Source organism: Panthera tigris, chromosome B4 (assembly GCF_018350195.1).
Source record: "Panthera tigris isolate Pti1 chromosome B4, P.tigris_Pti1_mat1.1, whole genome shotgun sequence".
Classification (NCBI taxonomy): domain Eukaryota; kingdom Metazoa; phylum Chordata; class Mammalia; order Carnivora; family Felidae; genus Panthera; species Panthera tigris.
The window spans coordinates 15,622,320-15,646,988 of NC_056666.1; the positions used below are offsets into that span (position 1 = coordinate 15,622,320).

General features: G+C 42.4%; 1 protein-coding gene across 2 annotated transcripts in view; it reads right to left on the minus strand.

The window, feature by feature from the left end:
• Positions 1–24,669, minus strand: part of CUBN (cubilin) — a 273,318-nt gene that overhangs the window by 144,075 nt on the left and 104,574 nt on the right. For both annotated transcript variants that reach the window (XM_007081262.3, XM_042991151.1), the window contains one exon: positions 4,185–4,366. In XM_007081262.3, coding sequence (XP_007081324.2) covers positions 4,185–4,366 — 182 coding nt within the window. The remainder of the gene's footprint in view (positions 1–4,184; positions 4,367–24,669) is intronic.

A 24,669-nucleotide genomic window follows, 5' to 3' on the forward strand; every position in this document is an offset into this window, starting at 1 on the left:
TCCCACTGGTGGGAACATGACCAAGAGCAGCCAACTTCTTCTGGGGAGTTGCCCTGGAGTCTGCCCAGTATCAGGATGGCTCCTTCTAGATGCATCTCACATGCCCTCAGGTCTCCTAGGCTACTCCAGTTTGCACCCACCTATCTGACTAGGGTCCAGTGCCTCAGTGACACATTCCTCCCAGCAAGTGCCCCTGGGGTCTCACAGCCACATCTTGCAGGCAGGTGGCTCCCAGCCCAGGCCCCGTCTCTGACTCCTCACACATGGGTTCCCGGTGGGGACAGGGGACAGGAAGATAAGACTCAAACAGTATTGAACCCCCACCTCCGGGCCCTGCCAAACTCGAATTTGTAGAAGAAACACTATTTTTGATGACAGTTTTCAGGCATAACGGTGTCTGGGTCCTTCCCTCTGCCCCACATGGATAGGCTACATAATTCTGTGCTCCGGGTCAAAACCGGACCAGGGAAAGCGGTGCTGGGTGAATTTGTACACAGCGCCCTCACACCTCTGAAATCTGTGCAGCCCTCCCACCTAGCTGTGCTCTCGATTCCCCAGGCCCCCAGGTCCTCACCCACCCTCAGGGCAGCTGTTGACTGATAGGGGGAATCACTCAAGAGTTCTCCAAGAGGAGAGAGGGAGAACAAGAAGCCTACTTTTGGTGAGGAGTGTGTGATTTGAATCCATAATGATTTCTTTGTCTGATTAATTCCCCCCAGCGATGCGAGAAAGGCCAAAATGAATGAAGCTGCTGTTTCACGGAGGGCTGAGCACAAGGGCTTTAATTGCAAAGGAATGAAGCAGGCGGATGGCTTCAAGCTTATTTTCATAGGAGGAGCTATGTTTGTGTGGCCCCCTAAGTCCCATCAAAAGCAGGACTTTAGGAGGAGCCCTGTGTGGCCCTTTACACGTACACATATGCAAATGGCAGAAACAGATTGCTTCTGGTTTACCCCGTCCTTTGCTGTTTGTGGGATCTGCCTGCCCCCCCCACTCCCCATCCCCCCTCCCGCCCAGAACACAGTCCTCAGAGCATGAAACTGACAGCCTGTGCTGCTAATCAGCCATGCTCAATAAACAGCACACATTTGGAGAGAACACTGAGCACAAGGCTTTAGTTCTGACAAAGAAAACTTGCACGTCGGCAAAATATTCTTTGTTTTCCCTGCCCAGGGTCCCCTTAAGATCACAAACATAACGGGGATGAGTCGGCGGGGCCCAGAAGCCTCCAGAAGAATCAACACTGCCGCTTTCGACATTCTTTGCTTCCACTCTAACAGGGCTGGGCTCACAACGGACCATCGCAGAGAGACCAGAGGGAATAAACTGACCACACCAAGCAATTGTCCTGATTTATTGCCCCAAGGAGTGGATTTCCTTTTCTGCTTTATGCAGGTTCAGGCTTCTTTCTCAGAGACTGAAATAAAATCAGCCCAGAGTGTTTCCATGACCCAAACAATAGAACGGTACTTTTGGCTTCCACAAATAAAACCGAGACTTAACGCGTGACTCTTCAAAAGAGGAAAAAGATGGAAAGAATTTCAGGGTGTGGTTCATTCGACTACAGCATATGACTAAACTTCGGGGGGGAAAAAAACCGGGTCTGATGATCAGAGATTAAGAAACGTGTTTTTAGCAAATGCTCAGGATATAGAACATTTCAAAGCCTATGGTTTTAATCTGTTTTGAACATCGCTTTCTGCACTGTTAGCTCCATTTATTGTTACAATCAAGTCAGCATTCCAGGGTTATGAGTAACCAAACGGCTGTTGCTTTAATGCAACTGGCCACTTTCCGCACACTGAGTTTTTAGGGGAAAAAATACTGGCTCTTGGTAAAATCTGGTGAAACCCAGGTAAGCCCCAATACCTGCTGACAGAGAGGTCCTACTTGGCTGTGCTCAGAACAGGAGGGGATAGTGTGCAGGCTGAGAAGAGTGGGTCAAGAAAATCAGCAGTCTCAAGGCCACATACCTACCAGGGGTAACATTCTGAAACCTATAGCTAACGGGTTATCAGCAGCTACGGTATGAGAGATGGAAAAAAATCATTTTATCATCATTAGTGCAAATTTATTACAGCACTGTCCACCTGCCATGAGCATGTGCAAGGATGTCAAATAAGGGTTTTGAACAAAAGGTAAGGGGGTGACTCATTTCAGCCTTAAGTAAGCTTTCCCAAAACACTTAAGGGGCTCAAGATTTTGATGGATTTTGATGGAACATGGGAGACCACCTTGTCCTAATATAAATAAGCCCCAGGCTGACTTGTCCTAATATAAATAAGCCCCGGGCTGACTGTAGCCTCTTCTCAGAGCCCTTTTTGTGCAGACACAGGACCCTGCCTAAACGCAGCTGCCTGGAGACCCTGCTTTGTCCCCCTGTCCCCAAGCCACTTACAGCGAGGAGCCCCAGTCTGTTTTCTCACGTAATGGGCGGGACAAAACGCAAAGCACAATGAACCCATTTACATTTTGCCAAGTGGGCAACAATCACAGGCACTTCGGAATATGAAAATGAAGGGTTCGGAACATTTCACATTACTGTGGAAAAGTCTGCTGCCAGCCCTTTGTAAGTGTTAAGGGGTTTTATGCCACCGAAAAATTCCTTGCTGGCAAGAAGGACCATTTGAACCTTCCACATGTGAGTGTTGTTCCTACTCATACTGGGAGTGTGAATTTCAAGAGCCACCTTGTTCCCCTAAAACCTTTCCTCTTCTGAGATGGAGCCATGACTTGGCAACACCCAGTACTTACATGAAGACAAGGGTAGAGGTTTTAACCCAAGGACGTACCTGCTGTCTCTGATTTCACTTACTGAGCATTATCCGCCTTTGGAGAGCCTGGCACTGCTAAACGCAATTCTGTGAGTCTGCGTCCACTCCGTGAGGGCACGGTTTGGGAACCCCACTTCTTTTCAAGGAAAGGACTTGTTTTCTAAGTAAAGTTTTTAAGCATTAAAGTTTCCTATGAGGTCTGTGCTGCTCATTCCAATAACTTGCACATTACCCACCTCTGTCTATCTTTACGTACTGGCTTATGTGCAGCACCGAGGAGCGGATGAGCTCAGTTCTTAGCTTTTCCACCCACTATCCTCAGGGTCATGGAAAGACCCATCAATATTTCCAAGCCCCTGTTTGGACAACAATAAAATGGGGACAAAATTCCCTTCATACCCTGCTGGATTATTTAACATTCAAAGGGGAAAATGGATGTCACAGTCCCTTTGCAAGCCACCACTCTCGCACGTTATTATGGCATGTCAGGGATTCGTATGCTTTCATTCTTTCCACAAATGTACATCAAGTGTTCACTATTTGCCAAGTAGTCTGCGGCAGGTATAGCAGGAAAGCAAAACCGAAGCAAACAAACAAACAAATACCCAGGCTTTCATGGAGTTTAAGTTCTACTAGATATGGAACCTTGCCATGAAACGCTCTAGCAATCTCCAGAGCTGAGGCAATAGGCGCTTTGTCCATAGGAAGCCATTCAGTTTTGCACTCAGTTTCGGTTCCTAATGACCAGGGCCCTGCGATAAATGGCTGGTTGTAACAGATTCTCAAGGTCATCCCAACTATCTGAGATAAACCCTGTGCAGTAGTGTTGCGTTTCGTGCCCTGCACCATGTTGACCCCCCTCAGACTGCAGCTGCCCTCTCACCCCCAAGCCTGCCCCTTCTCTACACTCTGCCTCCTCACTGCCTTGCCTAAGGGAGTTTTCTCAGACTGAAATGGAGGGCATTAACAATCCCCAGTGCAATCCATCAATGGGGACAGGAGCTGGGGGACCAGTGCCTCAGACTCTCACCCTTAGGGGCATGGTTCTGACGAGCAGTCCCCATAGCCCCTCAGAGGGTCCCAGTGGGATAAAGCTCAAGTGGCCCACAGGGGCTCCCATCACTGGCTCTTCCTCCTTCACCCTCCCTCCCACTGTCCCCTTTCCTCCTGCTTTCTGATACCACCTGCTAGTCCAACTGCCTGCCCCCAAGTCCTTCAAGAGTCACTGCTTTTAGGGAAAGCCAAACTGAGATAGTAATCCCATTTGCCCATAAACATCACTCACAAAGAAGTGACACTCATCAAAATGTCTAAAAATAGAACACCACTGGCCCCTGCAAATAATTTGCACAGCGATCTCCAGTTCTACCCCAAATTTGTCATGCGCTGGAAAGCAGTCTAAATTCCTACCTCCAGGACGTCAAAGTTGCACCTTGCGTGATACTCCACATCAAAGTCGTGGATGGTGAGCTGAATGCTACTCCCAGGGGCTGTGTTAATGTACCAGATGCACTCCTTGTTGGGGGGGTACGTGTTAGGGTACCCGGGGCTGCTGAAGGTGCCCGTGGTCCCAGACAACTCCCCGCCACAGCCTGTTAAAACAGGAAGGCTCAGTCAGTTCAAAGTGGACACTGTCATTAGGAAAAACTCAAAAATCCAACTACCCAAAAGATAATTGAAAATGCACAATGCCTAATTTAGGGGAAAACTCATAAAGTTATAATAGAGTTAAAATTAAGCAGTTATAAAACAATGAGAAAAAAATCATGGCTACAACTTACTAAATTTCTTCCTAAAAAATATATTGATTATAACATTTGGTACAAAAACTCTCAGTCCTTATTCTCACCACATCAAAACTTTGGTAAGATGTTTTAAATAGAATTCCAATTTTTAGATTTTCTTCATTATATTTAGGAAAAAATTTCACAGTAGAAAGTACAATGAACTACGTAAGCAGTGTTAGCAAATACCATGTCTCTCGACCTTCAGTTTCCTTGTATGCAACATGTTATTTCTAAGTCCTTATCAGACCCAAGATCTAGAATACTAAGAGCTAAAAGTTATTACCTTTGTATGGGAGCCTACAGGAAATAAAAAAAATAAATAAATGATATGTCCATAGCAGCTTTATTGGTATTGGTAATTGTTTCCATGTGGAAACAACCAAGATGTCCTTCAGTAGCTACAAGGATAAATACATTGTGGTCCATCCACGCAATGGAATATTATTTGACTCTGACAACAAAGGAGCTACCAAGCCAGAAAAAGATGTGGAAGAAATTCATAAATAAAAGAAAGCAGTCTGAGAAGCCTCCATACTATATAATTTCAAGTCTACGAAATTCTGGAAAAGGCAAAATTGTGGGGACAGTAAAAAAGATAAGTAGTTGCCAGAAGCTAGAGGAGAGGAGAAATAAATAGGTTGAGCATAGATTTTTAGGGCAGTAAAGCTACTATGTATGATACTATAATGGTGGATATATATATTACACATTTGTCAGTCAGGTGGGACAATGCCAAGAGTGAACCCTAATGTAAACTGTGGGCTTTGGGTGATAATGCAGTGTCACTGTAGGTTTACCAGTTGTAACAAATGTCCCCCTCTGGGTGGGGGTGGGTGCAGATGTTGATAATGGGAGAGGCACTGCATGTATGGGGACGGGGTAAATGGGAACTCTACCTTCTACTTAATTTTACTGTGAACTTAAAACTCTTCTAAAAAATAAAGTCTATTTCAAACAAAAACAGTCAATCATCAATTCAATGATACAGGCCCTGACCCAGAAAACTTACATCTAAAAACCAACTAAATAGGGGCGCCTGGGAGGCCCAGTCAGTTAGGCATCTGACTCTGGCTCAGGTCATGATCTCGTGGTTCGTGAATTCAAGCCCCGTGTCAGGCTCTGTGCTGACAGCTCGGAGCCTGGACCCTGCTGCGGATTCTGTGCCTCCCTCTCTCTCTGCCCCTCCCCTGCTCATGCTCTGTCTCTCTCTCTCAAAAATAAATAAACAATAAAAAAAACTTTTTTAATTTTAATTGAAAACCAACTAAACAAATAGAAACTGGGTATATAAAACCCAAACATGAAGCTTATGTTTTATGAATGTTTACACAGCATGGCTTAGAAAGTAATTAAGGCAAATCATTACAACAACCAACCCAATATTGCAACACACGGTATATAGTAAGAAAAACTGCCACCATGCACTTAGATGTGCTTTACTGCTTTTCCCCCTATTTGAATACCCATAGTCACCATGTGAAGCAGCTGTTAAGATTATCTCCATTTCTCAAGTGAGCAAATCAATGGAAATAGAGGTCAAGTGCCTTGCCCAAGGTGACCTGGCTTATAAGTGGTTGGAGCAGGATACCAGTCCAGGAAATCTGATAGTGGCCCAAGGACTTAATTACTGAATTCTGCAGACTCACGCGGTGTGTAGAAATCCAGACAGAGATTTGAGGATGGAGAGGCAGAGAAAACTTTGTGAAAGAAGTAAAATTTGAGGAAGGCTCAAATTTTCATGACAAAATTGGAAAAAAATAAAGGTAAAATTAGGGGGAAAGGATAGATCACTTTTTTTTTCCCCAATAGCAATTTTTGGTGATTAAAAAACATTGCTTGCTCTGTCAACATATCAAAGTCACCTTTTTTATTTTTTCAACATATTCTTTACTGGATGGCAAATTGTTCCAAGTATCTCCTCTTATTCCGTATCAAGGCCTTTTGGGTTTATAATATGACAGTACCAGGGCACCTGGGTGGCTCAGTTGGTTAAGCCTCCAATTCTTGGTTTGGGCTCAGGTCATGCTCTCACAGTTTGTGAGTTCGAGCCCTGCATCACTGAGATTCTCTCTCCTTCTATCTCTGCGCCTTCCCCCCTTGTGCCCTCTCTCTCTCTCTCTCTGTCAAAATAAATAAATTTTAAGAAATGGCAGTACCTCCTCACTCCAAGATGAACATATGTGCATTGTCACATGAGTACAATTAACCTGCCATGACTTAAAACAAGTCCCTAAAGCTGAGGTCATGTCTACTCTCTGCCCCATGCAAATGTGCTCTGTACAGTGAGTTAGAAACAGGATTTATAAAGGATTCAGAAGAAATACTCTCCATACAGAATCTCGACTTAGCTGAAAAGAGCTGAGGAGAATTCTAAGAACCTTGACCTCAGTACAGAAATCTGATTCCAGCTCCAAATGCCACCACCTTCTGGAGTGCCCGTTTCCTCCTTCTAGTTGAAAACCTGTGTTTTCAGGCTTCAAGTTTGTTGCACAGGGTAGTATCTTTCCTGGGGCCTGTAAAGTTCCAACCTTTATTTCTCATTAAAACCCTTTGGGCGGGGGGGGGGGGGAATAGTTTAAAGTTAGACGCACTGATATTGTTTATAGACTCTGGTGAATGTCACAAAAACATGAATGCCATGAAAGATTAGAAAATATTTTTCCTACTAGAACAACACATGGAAAATGTTCCTGAAGCCAAAATCAGCACAGTTTACTCAGCACCACTGCACAACTGTGGGGGGCACCAGTCACAGTAGATGCCACCGAGTGATGCCCTCTGGAGTCTTGTGACACAGTGACCCCCTAAAAATTATCAGAAGTTGTAACACCTTCTATTAAAATACATCACAGGGAAGCAAAAGCGTTCCGTTACCCCACCCTCTTCCTTTCAGCCTACATTTTCAGCTTCTGTGGATCCTGAGACCGGTTGTATCAGATAAAAAAAAATCCAATGAAAAAAATCTTTGGAGGAAAATACCTTGGTGGCCACATCGCATAAAAGAGAACAAGGAAAGGGAATCTTGGGTATCTCCCAGTTCTCATTTTTATTTCACTCCAGTTCACCAGACAATCTAATTCCATTTTTTTTATCATAGTTGATTCATCTAAAAATCTGCCTGACATTTTCCATTGTCTTTTCCAGTGGTTTTAGGTTACCTTGTAAATTCCTTTGTGAATAACAGGATACGAATACCCTTAAACTAGTCAGTGTAAAAGCTGGAATGATAATATCAGGTTCTTGGCAGGCAGTGATGCTTTGAAAAACTACAGCACTGATTTTATTCACCCACTTACAGCTCTGGAGACCCACAGTGTACTTTTCCCCAAGATTTAAAACAAACATAAACAAGGTTTATAAAATACAAAACCAGATCGTATTTTTAAATCTGTTATGGTTTCTTCTCATCAATAGCTCTTATGTGTGTGCCTTTTAAAGGCAAATTCCAGTATCATTAAAAGTACCCTATTGGAAGACTTACCCTATGACCCAGCAATAGCACTGCTAGGAATTTACCCAAGGGATACAGGAGTACTGATGCATAGGGGCACTTGTACCCCAATGTTTATAGCAGCACTCTCAACAATAGCCAAATTATGGAAAGACCCTAAATGTTCATCAACTGATGAATGGATAAAAAAAATTGTGGTTTATATACACAATGGAGTACTATGTGGCAATGAGAAAGAATGAAATCTGGCCCTTTGTAGCAATATGGATGGAACTGGAGAGTGTGATGCTAAGTGAAATAAGCCATACAGAGAAAGACAGATACCATATGGTTTCACTCTTACATGGATCCTGAGAAACTTAACAGAAACCCAGGGAGAGGGAAAGGAAAAAAACAAAAAGAGGTTAGAGTGGAAGAGAGCCAAAGCATAAGAGACTCTTAAAAACTGAGAACAACTGAGGGTTGATGGGGGGTGGGAGGGAGGGGAGGGTGAGTGGTGGGTATTGAGGAGGGCACCTTTTGGGATGAGCACTGGGTGTTGTATGGAAACCAATTTGACAATAAACTTCATATATTGAAAAAAAAAAAAAGTACCCTATTGGAGGGGCGCCTGGGTGGCTCAGTAGGTTGAGCGTCCGACTTCGGCTCAGGTCATGATCTCACGGTTCGTGAGCTCGAGCCCCGCATCAGGCTCTGTACTGGCAGCTCAGAGCCTGGAGCGTGCTTCAAATTCTATGTCTCTCTCTCTCTCTGTTCCTCCCTGGCTCATGCTCTGTCTCTCTATCCTTCAAAAATAAATAAAAACATTTAAAAAAAAGATATTAAAAAAAATTACCCCATTGGAGTGAAAATACTGTGTGTCGAGGAGAGAAAGAAAGTATTGGCACTTGAAAACTATGAAGCTTTCTTTTTATCCTTTGTGCACTCACTACCTCTGAGGCTTAACGTAGCAAAAGGTTAAAAACTTTGATTTAAAAGTTCACATCAAATGCAAAATAGAATAAGTTAATTTAGTGATATTTCATGGTAAAACTATAAAGTACTGGAAAATAAAATTAATTCTGATAATTAAATTTAACTCTATCTTTGTATTTCTACATCCTGAAAAAGATAGAAATAACTTTCCAATTACTATTTATTCAGTCAATAAATATTTATTGAGCATATGCAATATGTGATCTAGAAGTTGTGCATATTTAATGTCTCTGGGAAAAAAAAAACACACAAAAATAAACCAAAATAACAACTCCATTTATAGACCTAAAAAGTGCTATCCCCACATGCCTTTCTGTAAATCACTAAACTCTTTTTGTTTTCCCTTCAGTTTGCAAAGAGTAATTTCAATATGTTTGACTTGGAAAAAAAACAGTGAACTCTATTTTATCCTTTACCTGTTAATTGGTGGTAAATTACAAACAAGAATAAATAAATGACAGTGACACCTGGGTGGCTCAGTCTGTTAAGCATCTGACTTCAGCTCAGGTCATGATCTCATGGCTCATGAGCTGGAGCCCCACCTCGGGCTCTGTGCGGACAGCTCAAAGCCTGGAGCCTGCTTCCGATTCTGTGTCTCCTTTCTTCTCTGCCCTCCCTTACTCGCGCTCTGTCTCTGTCTCTCTCTCTGTCTCTCTCTTTCTCTCTTAAAAATAAAAAAAATAATAAACAGACAAAACAAGAATAAATAAATGATCATACTGCATTGCTAAAAGATATTTTAATTTTTGTTAGTTTCAATAGGATAATGTTAGCATAATTCTCTTTTGGGACTTATTTCGAGTCCACAGATGAGAGATTTTAATCAACATTTAGCCTGCTATGCCTCACTTTCTTGGGTTTTATCACATTTTCCTTGATTTGGGGATTCTTTGACAGATGTGTAGATGATATCAGGCAAAGGAAAATCTGTCAAAATATACATTTTAAAAACTGAAAAAATGAATGATGTCTGGGGCTTTTTCTATGCTCTCTTTTAGCGACAAGAGAAAACATATTCACAAAAAAATTAAGAAAATTTCTATTAGCCAAAAAATTAAATATGTAGTGAATTTATTTGATACTTTCATAAATTCAAGCTATCATTAGGCTAAAAGTGAAACATTACAACATGAATTTGGAATTGTATGATTATGGATGAAAATGGAAAATTAGAAAGTCACACCAAAAGCTGGACTTTTTAAATTATAAATGAAAGCAGGGACACCTGGGTGGCTCAGTCAGTTAAGCGTCTGACTTCAGATCAGGTCAGGACCTTGCAGTTCGTGACTTCCAGCCCCGCGTCCGACTCTACTGACATCTCAGAGCCTGGAGCCTGCTTTGGATTCTGTGTCTCCCTCTCTCTCTGCCCCTCCCCCACTCTCACTTTATCTCTCTCTCAAAAATAAACAAACATTAAAAAAATTCTTTCTTAAATTAAAAAATTTTTTTTAAATTGTGGGGTTTTTAAAGAATGTAGAATGTGAGTCTTCCAAATTTGATTTATGCATCATTTTCCACTTAATTAGCTGTGGAAAAGGGAGTCAGTTCCAATACAAGAAATGGGATTTAGAACCTATATTAGCCCATCATCAAGGAAAAGGAATATGAAGACAATTCAAAAGTCTTACTGTGTATAATTCTAAAACAGAGAAAATGTGTGCCAGATGCTGAAATGAATCAACAGCTAAGTTTAATTCTGCCTCATCAATCAATATCTTATTCATATTGGGTAACACGGCTGTTCATTTTGATGTACTATTCTGCGCCTCCTATGAGAGAGAGACAAGGTGGGTTTTTGTTTTGTTCTTAACAAGGTTTATGGAATTCAAAAATATACCTGTCAGGGAAGGTGCTTTACCTCTATAGTTGTTATCAGTGTTGCTAATGTCCAATACTAAAAACTTTCTACACAAACAATTATCCTCAGTTTACTTTCTTGTTAAATTTAAACTTGGGGGGCGGTGGGGGGCCTGGAAGAGGAAAAAACGTTTTGTTCACTGCACTATTTCCCTTGGTGTGGGACTTAGGTCTTGACAATCTCTTGTTAAAATACACTTTCTCCTGAAAGAATCGCAGAAGGAAATGCGTTTCTAAATCCATCCACCCATTCTGGAGACAGAAACAAGGCTTCTGGAAAATTGCACATGTCAAATCTCTTTGAGAGCAGAAATAACGGTACAGACACATGTGTGAATATCACACCTGATGCAACTATGGAGAAGGCACACAGTTGTGGGCGGCTCTGCGACAATCTAACATCATGTTGTTGTCAATCATGCCCACGATTTTGAGGGGTGATGGCGGGGGGTCACAGGAAGGGGAAGGAAAGAGAGATGGAGGCCAGACAAGGCTGGAGATGAAGGAAGTCACATCAACCAGTCAATGGCTATCAGGAAGTAACGTAGGAGGTGATGTGTAGACTTCCAGCATCCTCTCCATCATCATGTTACCTGACCAGTCAGATGAATAATAAAATGTGACAGAAATAAATACGTTTTCTGTAACCGGGCTTTAGGAATCTCAAATAGAGGATAATGATTCAGGAGAGCATTTCAGGGGTCAACATAGGGAAAATAATAAAGCAAGGTTTTAAAAGGCTGACAAAGGAGCAGACAGTGGAGTGATGAATAAAGGGTTTTGACAGAGACATATTTGGAAGAAATAGAAAGTGGCTCTTTGTAGCCAACTGGTAACAGAAGATTTTCGTGGAGGAGACAACATGACTTCAGAGTTGTGTAATTTGCATGCTAAGTTGCAAAACTTTTGAAAATATAATAATATTCCAAGTAAAGCACAGACTATGGCATAAGACCAACCTTGGCTCTGTTACTACTTGGATAACTAACTTTTCTATCCTCAGTTTCTTTATCTGTAACAGCACTAATACTTAATGTCATAGGGCTGTTGCACAGATTACATGAAATAACCAAAGTAAGACTGTTAGCTAGCTGTCTGGCACGTGATAGTCACTGAATACATTCTGTACGTTATAATTTAACGAAAATTCATCCAGATATGAGGTGAGATGAGAGAAAGATTTGGAGGTGGAATCACCATATCAGCTAAATAGCTTTCACGAATACTCGATGAAAGGTAAGAAATCAGTTGTTCATTAAGCTACAGCAAAGATAGTTCATATTTGCAGGGTGGCTCATGGTTTTTCAAACCAGTTTTAATGAGCACATGACGATCTTATCTGACATTCCTAACAACTCTATACAAGAGGCAAGAATGATTGTATCAGGCCCATTTTACAGATGAAGAAAGAAAGTATGGGTGCCCGGGTGGCTCAGTTGGTTGAGCGTCCAACTTTGGCTCAGGTCATGATCTCATGGTGCATGGGTTCGAGTCCTGCATCGGGCTCGCTGCTGTCAGTAAACAGCCCGTGTCATATCGTCTGTCCCCCTCTCTCTCTGCCACTCCCCTGCTCACACTGTCTCTCTTAAAAATAAATCAACATTAGAGTTGAGCAAAGTGAGGCTCCAGAGGGCTACTGGACTCACGGGTCACCTTGTAAATGGCACATTTGAGGCTACCCCCATCTCTATCCATCCCTCCTCCACCCCTACCCCCACGCCCCTTACTCCCAGTTCTGTGTTCTTTCCACTGTGCTTTTTGGACACTTGAGCCCAAAGGCATCGGAATGGCAGTGTTGAACACCACCCTCATTACTGTTCTGTCCATCTAGTGAGGGGAAAATCACCACAGCAACCTGAAAAAAATAAATGAAGCAAAAACTTTTTTCATTTAACGTGAGGCAAATCTGATGAAATCTAATATATTAACATTATTAGACATCAGCTGAACTGGAATAAAATAAGGTCCTACAGAGCATCACATGTTTTTCAGTTTTAATTAGTTAATCTTTCTAAAACTTTTAGTACTGGTGACTGATAATCTATTTGATTTATTTTCCTCCAAACTCCCAGTCATCAGCTGAAAGGAAGTGCTTACCTTATCATCAGGAAGCACGTTGATCTACTGAACTCATAACAAGGAAGAGTTAAAAGCTGTTGCTAAACCTGGTTACTTGTGAAGATCATTTAAATCTTTTTCATAAAAGGACTTTGCTATCACTGTTTTTTTTTTCTTGGTCTAAAACAAGCAAGTTATAAAATTTCAGAATGCACACATAAAAATGAGGCATAATCTATGTATGTTCCATCCTCAGTTTTGAGTTGTTGTTTTTAAATAAAAAAGTTCTAATAAAAGCAAACCAGCAATGAAACAGGGAAATGGAATCCCAGGCACAAAGTGTTTAAAGCTCTCTCTGTATTTCCCTATGATTGCTCAGATGTAGTTGTTACTTTATACTTGGCATTTTTCTGGAACTATTTTCCATAAACCAATAGCACTGGGAGGACTGTCAGCGTGGAACTGGTGTGTTCAAGGCCCACCGAGGCTGCAAGAAAAGGAAGAGAACAGATCCAAACAGGACATCTTCACACCCATATCCTTAAATTTCTGAGGGAAACATGTGAGAAGTCAGTGGTCAATGTTAAAAAGGAGCTGAAAAGCCAAAATATGGTGAAAGAATAAGTTTTACACACAGTAAACCATGATGCTCCATACACTTCATTAAAATAACTGATGCATGTGTTGTTTTTCTATAATTAAAAATTAAAAATGTTCTCTCTGATAATGCCTTGAGGGGTGCCTTACTGGGTAGCCCAACTCCCCTCTGACATGCTACAAGGCAGCATGTGGAGGCAGTGGGGTCGCAGGAGGAAGTTGCCAGAATTCTTCTGGTGGGGCAGGTAGGATGTAAAATGGTAACTTAGGAACTCAGAATTTGGGGATGGTCCAACCCAAGGCAAGGTTAAACTGCTCCGTGGACTACAGAGGCCTCACTTCTGTTTCATCTGTGAGATATGCAAATAATGTAGTTAAAGCAATTCCGACCAGAAAAATTTAAGGATGGGGTAGAAGGCAGACATAGAGAGAAATGTGAGCTCCCTAAAATGGCCAAAGCTGTTCAAAGGTGCCTGTGACATGTAGAAGAGCCACAGAAAGTGGGCAATATCTGGTCTGATTTTGCCAGTTAATTTCTCAGTTTAAAAGTGGATGCTGTTCTCCCGTGATGCAGGAAAAAGGCAAACGGTAGGTATCTATCCTACTAAAAGAAAAACATGAAAATCTGATCACTAGACTCTTTGGAGTCAAGACCAATGGTGGAGCCCCTAGAATCCATCTGATTTTAAGGATATGATCTGATCTTAAGGATGTGCATATTAATTTTCTGGGGGATTTTGTGGGTTAGCCCAAGATCGGGCAATCACAGGTGAAACCAGACAAGAAGATCAGGTAACAGAGAGACCAAGGAATGTGAGGTTCTCCTGAGAATAAAGGAAGAAGAAAGAAGACAAAGCATGGTGACTCCAAGAGAAGAGAAAGTTGTCAAAAGCTGCAGAAGCTCATGTACGAGGGTGAATAGTGTCCCCCAGACATCACATCTACCTGGACCTGTGAACGTGACCTTATTTGGATGCAGCATCTTTGCAGATGTTACTAAGATGAGGGTCACACTGGATTAGCGTGGGGCTGAAAGCCAGTATAATTGGTGTCCTCAGAGGAAGACGGAAATCTAGACACAGACCCAGAGAAGGAAGAAGGCTAGATGGAGACAGAGATTGGAGTTATGCATCTAGAAGCTAAGGAAAGCCAAGGGTTGCCGGCAACCAGCAGAAGCTAGAAGTGGTAAAGAAGGACCCTTCCCGAGAGCCTTTGGAGGAACAGCCCTCCTGACATGTGCAGTTTGGACTTCTAGCTTTCAGAAGTCTGAAAATAACTTCCTGTTGTTTGAAGCCACCCCGTTTGTGGTATTTTGTTACATCAGCCTTAGGGAAGCTAATCTACCCCCATTGTTTTCCTGATAGACAGGGCGGCCAAACCCAAAGACAGACGCAAAATGACAGCCGTTCCGAGTGTAACATCTGAAGGAGCATGGGTTGGTAAGCTCTCCCTGCTCCTTCTTGTGTCAATTACTTCCCATTTATCACACTGAGGTTTAGATAATGGTTGCTTAAGGATAAGGTTAGAGGATAGAAAAGGTTTGTTTCAGCCTGTTTGGGCTGCTATAACAAAATGTCACAGACCGAATAGCTTATACACATCAGGAATTCATTTCTTACAGTTCTGGAAGCTGGAGGTCTGAGATCAGGGTACCCTCATGGTAGGGTGAGGACCTTCTTCTGGGTCACAGACATCACATGGCAGCGGGAACTCTTAGGACTAATCCCAGACCCCTCAGGAGCTGATCACCTGCCAAATGCCCCACCTTCTAATACTATCACCTTAGGTAGTAGGGTTCAACACATGCATTTTGAGAGAACACACTCATTCAGACTCAGGAAAGTCTACGGTTGAAGAAGCTACAGACAGACTTAGGGCTCAGTATCACATTAGGAGAAAAGCAAAGCCAAGAACTAAGGATAATGATTTTTAGCACCAAGAAATCAGTAAAGGTTTAAAAAGTTTCCTCTTCCATAAGGACCTCATCCCAACTCCATACTCTGACATAATCATTTGTCTGACTAATTTCCATACAGCAGGGATCTGTTTTCAATGGTAGGGACAAAAAAGAGAGAGAAAGAATAAAATCATACCACGAAGTTAATGACCTGGAAAACAGATGCGAGGAGCTCAAACTCGAGTCTGTCCATGGTTATAAAATGACTTCTAAATGACGATATAAGATGTCACAGAAATATTCAAAATTAAGATTATCGTAGCTCTCTGACTCTCTGAGCTATCCGGAGGCTGAATATTGAAGTATTTTGCCTTAGTACCCCACTAAAGAGAAGTGAACCCAATGGAGCCACATTTGGGGACTTTTCACATAGTATAAATTTTCATTTCCTGTACATGAAAGGATAAAAATCTTTCATTTTGACCCAGAGAAGTATAGCCAACCTCGTCATCTTTTCATTTTGATTAATATGCCTTTTTTCTTCCTAATCTACTCATTCCAGCCAAATTAAACAATGGTTTCTCAGTAGCAATTCTTTGCTTACAATTCAGGAGAAGTCAATCACTCAGTCCTTTTCTCTTATACGTTTTAAATTATTGAAGATTTCTGAACAAAACGTCTAAAAATAGTGTAAAATATCTTCCAAGGAAATGAAATGAGACCAAGGCGACTGGACTAATTTCCCCCCCAAAATACCTAAGTAGTCCTGCCTAAGGCTACTAATAGCTCTTTTATGAAATCCCCCACATAAGCAAAGACTGAGGGAATGTGTTCTCTTGATGTGATTTTCCAAGGTCAACACTCATACTTCTATTTAAAAGTATTCATTCTAATCCTGCTTTCTTTTGGTGTAATTGTTTTGGCCCTCAGTATCCTTATAAGGAAAAGCTCAGGAGCCTCCCCTCCACCCCCCAGGGCTCCGCATCACCCTCACCACCATTTCTTTCTCTCTCCTTCCTCAACCCTGAATGTTTCCTGCACAGTGAGGGTGCTCCGTATGGACACATGGGCAGATGTGGGAGGGAGCACCATGCCAGTGGTGGTCATGTCCTCCAACCATCCATGCTCTGTGGATCGTTTTCTGTAATTATACCAAGGGGTGCAGTCCGCTCGCAGGGCAAATGCTGATTCAGGCATCCAGCCTGGCCAGGAAGTTTCTCTGGAGGAGGGCAGAACTTTCTCGGGGCTGGGCTCCTACATTAACCAAATCAGGGGATCCACTCTGTCCCCCATTGTTGACCTCCAGTCAAACCAAGCTATTTGAGAGGCAGCCATTCTTTTACTCTTCACCTTAATAAAACTCCTCTTGTAAACTAGTTTGGGCAGCTAAACCATGGTGACAGATGAGATGATCTCTGTGGTTGATCCCAGCTCAGAAGCATATGATTCCATCAACCATATGTAGCAACTCCAAAACAAGAGCACTTTCTAAATGAGTAACAAAGCAGATATTGTGTTGAAGGACAAATAACATCAGCTATTTTGAACTAGTCATTTGCTAAGTAATATGCTTCCCCCCATTATTGCTCTTTGAACCTGAAGAAAAAAAGGAATTGTGTAGTCTAGTAGAGAGGCCTTGGAACCAGAATATTATTCACTGGGAAAGAGTGTATATGTTCATTTTAAAACATTCATTATCCTCAGTGGGAATTTAGTTGCAAAATTACCTGCTATAAACACTGGCCATTTCTGCATTGCAATATAGCTTAATCTTTTCTGCAATGAAAAGTTGTGGGGAAAACTTTCTTACTAAATAGGCAGCATGAAGCTGTTTATTCATTTTTTTTTAAGTTTATTTATTTATTTTGAGAGACAGAGAGAAGTAGAAAGGGGCAGATAGAGACTCCCAAGCAGGCTCTGCGTTGTCAGCATGAGAGCCTGACATGGGGCTTGAACTCACGATCCTTGAGATCACAACCTGAGACAAAAAAAGGGCTGGCTGCTTAACCAGCTGAGCCACCCAGACATCCCAGAGCGCAGCTACTTAAAACATAGGAGCTTTGGAGTTCTACACCACACACTGTTTTTGTGTTCTAATTCCATCACTTACTGGAATTGTGAGTTTGGGCAATTTGTTTAACTTCTCTAAGACTCCTTCCTCGGTTTTCTTATCCATAATGTGGGGATGATGGCACTTACAGAAGAGAATTATTAGACAAAACATGAGATAATATTAAAAGCACTAATCACAGGGCTCAACGCATGGTAAATATTTCTTAAAATGATAGCATCAACATTTTCCAAACAACATCAACATTTTTAAAATAATTACTTGGTCCAGCAATAATAAATGAGATGTCAATTGAATTAATGGACCAAGCACTTAAATCACATTTTCGTTTATTCTTTATATGGCAGTGTGGTTTATTTTTATCATAACGTCTTAAATTTAAGATTACATTACATTTCAGTGTAAAATCTATATATTATTGAGCTTGTGAGGAGTCTGTAGGTATAACTGGGAGAAAAAAATCATGGACAAAATATATTAATGTCATGACTTACATAGAGAATATAAAATTTTATTAAATCTTCTAGAACGTAGTTACTATCCTACACCAGAGATCCCTTCTTTTTCATGTGAATTAATGCCACTGAAGGCTGGCACTGGTTTCTCTGAGTACACAGTGGCATACAAATAAAATAAGCCTTTGGATAAATATCACAGATAAATATGGCAATATTTAAGTAAATGCTCAAAAAGAGAAACCTCTGGGGACAAAAATTAATGCTCTACACCGAACACTGTGCTTGTTCTGTGTTGGTTTAGTCATTTTTGGTTGCCACAAAATTTGAAACTGTGAAAAAAAAAAAGCGTGGTTTCTTTTTTTCATGTTGTATGAAAAAGTGTGGAATCCCCTGGAAAGTGTGTGCAATATCTATCAGGGATGTTGTTGCCAGGGAACAAGAACACAAATAGAAGATTCAAGAAAACCCTTCCTTTGGCCCAAATCTGAAGGACTATTATAAATTGTGCAATATGTGATTTGGGAAGGTCATGGCTGTATGGGGTTGTTGTTTTTTGTTTTGTTTTATTTTGTTTTCTCTTTCTTTTTATAACTGATTCAAAGAGTAGCAATGGAAATAGAACTCAAAAGTTTTTCAAATAGTAGGGACATGGGAATTGGGATGCAAGGCTGCTAAAAGGCCCTCCCTGGTTGCAAGACTGAGAGCCAACGTTAAATGAAGGTCAACTGTGTGTATGTGTATCTTCTGTTGTCAAGGAGGCAAATAACGTCAGGATTTAGCTTTCCCACTCATTCTGAAATGTCTGCATATGTTTACTGCTGTCTCAGATTATGAGGACCTTGGTGGAAAAGTTCTCAAGCCAATGCAAAAACAGATGCATGGTTTTTTTTTAGCAAATTATTATCCCAATTTAACAAACGTGAGTTAATTTATGAACAGATTTTTTTAAATTAGCATCATCCATTAAGAGCTTCTTTGCAAAAAAAATATATGAGAATTTGCCATACATAAAAATAAGACAATGTATCCTAATGCAGAAATCTGTTCTTGGTTCTATACTAAGACTGTCCATTTGCTGTGGGTATCGCAAAGATGAAAGTTCAAAATACCAAATAGGCTGAACTAGCCAGGGGAAGCAGGATAGGATATAACACATATAAATGTAAAAGAAAGCCTAGTCAGTGTTTATGGAAATAAGTTTTAACTTAAACAGAACTAATGTTTCTTAAAAGCTTCTCTTTTACTTAAATTTCTACCCAAACCGGACAGGATTTATCTTATATCACACTAAAGAATAAGACAATCACAGAAGCCTATGTTTTTACCCATTTGTCTTTACCAAGAGATTGCTTACTGACTTACTGAATAAAAGGCACAGTCTTGATTGTCAATGAGGCTTACTTTAAAGGCAGACAGGGACGGGTGTTTCAAACCAGTTTCTCTCTACGACATTGTATCTATCACCGCCCAACAGGAAGTAACACTATGAAAGCAATTCGTCACCAGCAGAGAGAAAGGCCTCTGTCTCACATTAGGACCAGACGGTGTGATTCACATCCCGGCCTTGTGAGCGTGCCTTGGATCTTTGCTGACCACAATTCATAAAATCACTTTCACTGCGATCATCATACCTCCAGACTATTGTGAATCCTTCATCATGCAGAGGCAGGCTTGGGACAGGCCACAGGAAATAAAATCCAAGTTCTTGCAATGGTTCTTATCAACTGATATCTGACCACATCCCCTCATGCCACCCCCCACCGCTCCGTGTGGCTCAGTGTTTCCCAACTGTTTGTTCATTATTGCCCTTCTAGGGAACCTTCCTAGATATTTTTTCCCAGGTTCTCTGCCATGGAGTGTTAACATTACAGATATACTATATGTTATGTATGATACATATCTGAGCTTTATCCGTTAAGCACAAGATTTTTTTTCACTCTCCTAAGAACCAATTTTCACGCCTTTAGAGTTGACATTGAGAAGCTGTGCTCTAACTGAAATACTTGCCCATTACAAAACTTTGGTGCTATCCCAAGCCTCTCTGCTTCTACTTAGAAATGTCCTCCTCTCCCAGATATTTGTCTGACTGATCAATTCTTGCTCATTCTTGAAGAGTCAGCTTAAGGGGCAGAGCCTGAAGCCTGCTTTGGATTCTGTGTCTCCCTCTCTCTCTACCCCTCCCCTGTTCTCTCTCTCTCTCTCTCTCAAAAATAAATAAACACTAAAAGAAAAAAAAAGTCAGCTCAAGTACCAAAGCTGTCAGGAGAGACTCCCACACTCCCTCAGGCTATCGCCCATTTCCTCTGCTCCCACAGCATCATGGATTATGGATTTATTTCTACAGTTGGTTTATTTGTCTGTCTCCCCTACTAGATGACTAACTCCCTAAAGTCAAGGATGCTCTCTCCTTCTTCTCTGTTATGGCCTGAGCTGTCTCCTCTGAAATTCTTATACTGATGTCCTGACCCACAGTACCTAGAATATGACTGTATTTGGACATGAAGCCATTATAGAGGTGATTAAGTCAAAATGAGGTCTCCTAGGGGTGGGTCCTAATCCAGTCTGACTAACGGCTTTATGGGAAGAGGAAATGTGGATGCATGAAGAGACACCAGGATGTGTGCTCACAGAGAAAAGGCCATGAGAGGACATAGAGCAGGAAGACTGCAATCTGCAAGCAAGCAGAGAGGCCTCAGGGCCCAATACCTCGATTTTGGACTTCAGGCCTCCAGAACTATGAAAAGTAAGTTTCTGCTGTGTAAGCCCACCACCCGGTCTGTCATATGTGCTCATGGCCACTCAAGCAAACTAATACACTCTCTATATTCTCAACATCATGCGCTGAGCCTGGTAGTGAAAACAATATATGCTGGTTGGTTGGTAGGTTGAATGAATTAAAAACACGATCTTGATAAATTCCTGCTTACAAAGGCTACGTGCAATCACTGTAACACGATGCACAATTGCAAACGGTCTGTTCTTTGGAAAGCAGGCCTGGATGGCCTCAGAAAGCCAAGTCTGGGGTGGCTCAGTAGGTTAAGCATCTGACTTTGGCTCAGGTTGTAATCTCACGGTTCGTGAGTTTGAGCCCCACATCGGGCTCTGCACTGTCAGTACAGAGCCTGCTTGGGATTCCCTCTCTCTCTCCCCATCTCTCTCTCTGCCCCTCCCCTGCTCTCTCTCTCTCTCTCTCTCTCTCTCTTTCAAAATAAATCAATAAACTTTAAACAAAACAAGACAAAATAAAAAGCCAGGTTTACTCACCCTCGGACACGAAGAGGGATGACCCGCCATAAGGCAAATGGATAATATGATCACAAAAGATAAAACAATTGTCCTCAAAGGATAAACCTCCCAGAAACCCCAGTACACATACTCTCAGTCACAAAAGGAATAAAAAATTACCAGTGAGAAGGGATTCCCCTGAAAGACCCAAAGTAAACAAAAACCATTGAAAAGACCATGTGAGGGAAAGAGAAGCGGAGGGAAGGTCAAAGAGAAACACTGCTGACCTCATGGAGGTGCTTTGCCAGGGCTCTAAAAATACATTCTTTTAAAGCCTTTTCATCCGGTGCCACATGGTCACAGGTACTCAAGGAGGCACTGGCTCATGTTCAAACCAAAGCAGCCGAGTAGGATTTTGATAAGGGTTTTTAAATGTTTCCCCCCAGCCGATTTCTGAAAACCCTCAAGCCTTGGGAAACCTCGTCAACAGCTACAAAGAAGGTAAAATGGAACCGGCCCCCGTTGGAGAGGCTGATGTCATCTATCTCCCCAAAGAAAAGGCCACACTTTGCTTTGTGAAAAACCAGGGTGACATCACCTCCCGATCACATGCCACTTAGCCCTTCCCCTGCTATTCCCAGCTGAGGGGTTCTCTCCTTTTGCAAATGTCATTTTTTCACTCACAAAGCTCCTTGCCCTTGTCTGTGCACCGGAGTCCACTGCCGGTGAAAGAGGGCCCCCAGGAGGGGCAGCCGAAGAGGCGTGGGCTGTGCACGGCTGGCCGGGAGGCCTCTATTCACACAGCTTGCAAGAGACCTTAGCAACCCAGATGGAGGCCCCGGAGGCCGAACGCAGCCCCTGGACAATGCTGTCAACACTGAATACCGGGAACCGTTTAGCCAGGCAGGGCAACTGTGGCCATTTCTTTCTTTCCAGAGTGGGATTCTCTTTGATGGTTCGCATAAAGGCGAGGCGGTGCGGTTTAATCTCCCATCTACAGAGCCGCTTTAAATTTGGACCCGCGAATAAAGCCTGATTGTAGATCCGTGCTTTCAGAGCAAATAGGAGATCTGTGCAGTTGACAAAGAAGCACATTTTGGAAACAGGCTTATTTATTAATTGGCAAAATAAATGAAGTGTTGGGGGAAGGGGGGGGGCAGAATTCTCCCTCAGTAGCAATGTTCGGGAAAGGATGCCAGTGTAGATTCTGAATTCTCAGTGAAGAGCTTTTGGGGGTTCTTACCGCACAGTTTGGAAAAGAGCTAGGGGGCGGGGCCCGAGAGCCTAACATGAGACATCTCGAAAGAAGAGAGGCTAGGGGTTTAGGGGCACTTCCTTCCAGCCAGGGAAGGAAAAGGAGCCTCAGGGCTAGTGTCAGGCCTGGTGGCCTGGGCCCCGGCCATGTGATCCTCACTCTGACACCGAGGTCGGGAGGGGCTGCGCAGAGAAGTGCTTCTTGAAATACATTCACATAGGCACGCGCACAAGCACACTCAACCGTACTTTCACACTGAGACCAGTTTTTAAATGTGTTTTGGATTTTGCATCTGTTTCTTTTGCATTTATTTGTATTTGTATCTTAGCTTGTATCTCGAATCCCACAACACGCCGTGTTGCTTCGGTGCTTCAAGGTCTCATCAGAACTCCTTTCTCTGAAATCTGAAGGACTTACATGAAGAGAGGGTGTGGCCCCATACCAGCCTGAGCCCTTAACTGTGAGTGACCCAAATGCTGTGGCCATGGCTCAGGTCTCCGGCACTCCTCCCCTTGACCTTAAACCCCAGCCACCCAAAGCTTTGAGTCCCCCATACTGACCCTGCTTTCTCCCCCCCACAGGGACCTTATTCTACTGGGAAACCTTTTCCTTCTCCTATTTGCCTGTGTAACCCCTACTCCTTCTTAGATTTTAGTTCATAGGTCCTATTCTCACGCAGGACTTCTCTGACCTCCTGTCTAGATCAAATTCCCTTTTCTGTGCTCCCGTGGCTCTACAAAACCAGGAACCAGGCCTGCAGGTGGGAGTCACACACTGGCCCCAGCCCCATCACAGCACCTGGCCCAAAACAGCTCCTTAATATCTGTGGACTGAACATGCAGTCTGTGTGTTCACAGACACATAAATCTGTGAAACCAGATTTATGTCTTCAGTCTATCTCTGCTGGGTAAGAAGGGTGGGAGCCTCTCCCATCAAAGAACTCTTCTCTGACCCTCGTCTTTTCTGTTGGCCTCTCTCCTTAGGCTATCTCAAGCTAAAAGACCACATCAAAATGCAGAGTAGAAACTCTGTGTACATGCAGTGTTGTATAACTATAGTATATGATAGTTAATTTTGCACTGATCTAGACTACCAAGAATCCCTTTCCAGAAGGTTCTTCCCAGGGGCACCTGGGTGGCTCAGCTGGTTAAGCAGCCTGCTCTTGATTTTGATTCACATTGTGAGCTCATGGTTTGTGGGATCAGGCCCCATGTTGGGCTCTGAGTTGACAGCTCAGAGCCTGCTTGGAAATTTCTCTCTCTCTTCTCTCGCTCTGTCCCTCCCCTGCTAGCACTTCTCTCTCTCTCTCTCTCAAAATAAGTAAATAAGTAAACATTAAAAATAAAAAAAAGAAGGTTCTTTTGAAGTGTAATTTATATATAGTGGACAGCATAGAGTTAAAAAAAAAAAAAAGTTCAGTTCTGGTCCCAGCCATCAAAATTTGGTTGTACAACTCTGATTCCAAGCTTAGCAAGTTTTCTGCAATTGGAAGAAAGTTGTGAAATAATAAACAGGAAGAGAGAATAGACAGAGAGTGTCTTTGACCTTTCCAAAGGAAGACAGATTCAAAATAGAGCTAGTAGAAAAAATTTTCCCAACAAAACCTCAAAGCTTTCAGCAGAGGATTCAACTGTGTCTAGCATGTTGGCTAGAAGAATCCAGTGATACAATAACCCAGTGTAGCCAATAACATCCTTATAACATCCTTGAAATCACACTTCTTAAGTGTGGCCTTGAGGTAGGATAGCTAGAACAGCCTGGAAGGGAGAGGAAGCAACCCACTGAGAAGAAAAATATAACCAGCATCAACAAAATCACTGCTCCTAAAACCCTCCACCCTAGATGCATTGCAGAATTCCTTAGGGAGGTGTTTTAAATTAACAATTGTCAGGGTCCCACCAAGGATTAACTGAATTCTATCTCTGAAGGCTGAAACCCAGGCATGGGTTCTCTTTACAATTCCCAGGCAATTCCAATGTGTATCTAGGGTTGAGGACCCTAGATAACCCTCCTGGTTACCATTTCCTCCTTTCCACCCTCTGTCTCACATGCAAGCTTTCTCCCCTTTGGATCTCGGAAGCACTAAGGTTCTTTCTCACAGAGGCCCTAGTTCATATCCTCCTGACATTGAGAGATTGGTGAGATTTTTCTGCCGTTAGTACACCAAGACCTTGAAGCACCTTACAAGCTTCCTCTAGTCTCTAGAGATGCTGTCTTCCTACCATTTACTTTCTCCCGCCTTAACATCTGCTCTCGCCTTGTTC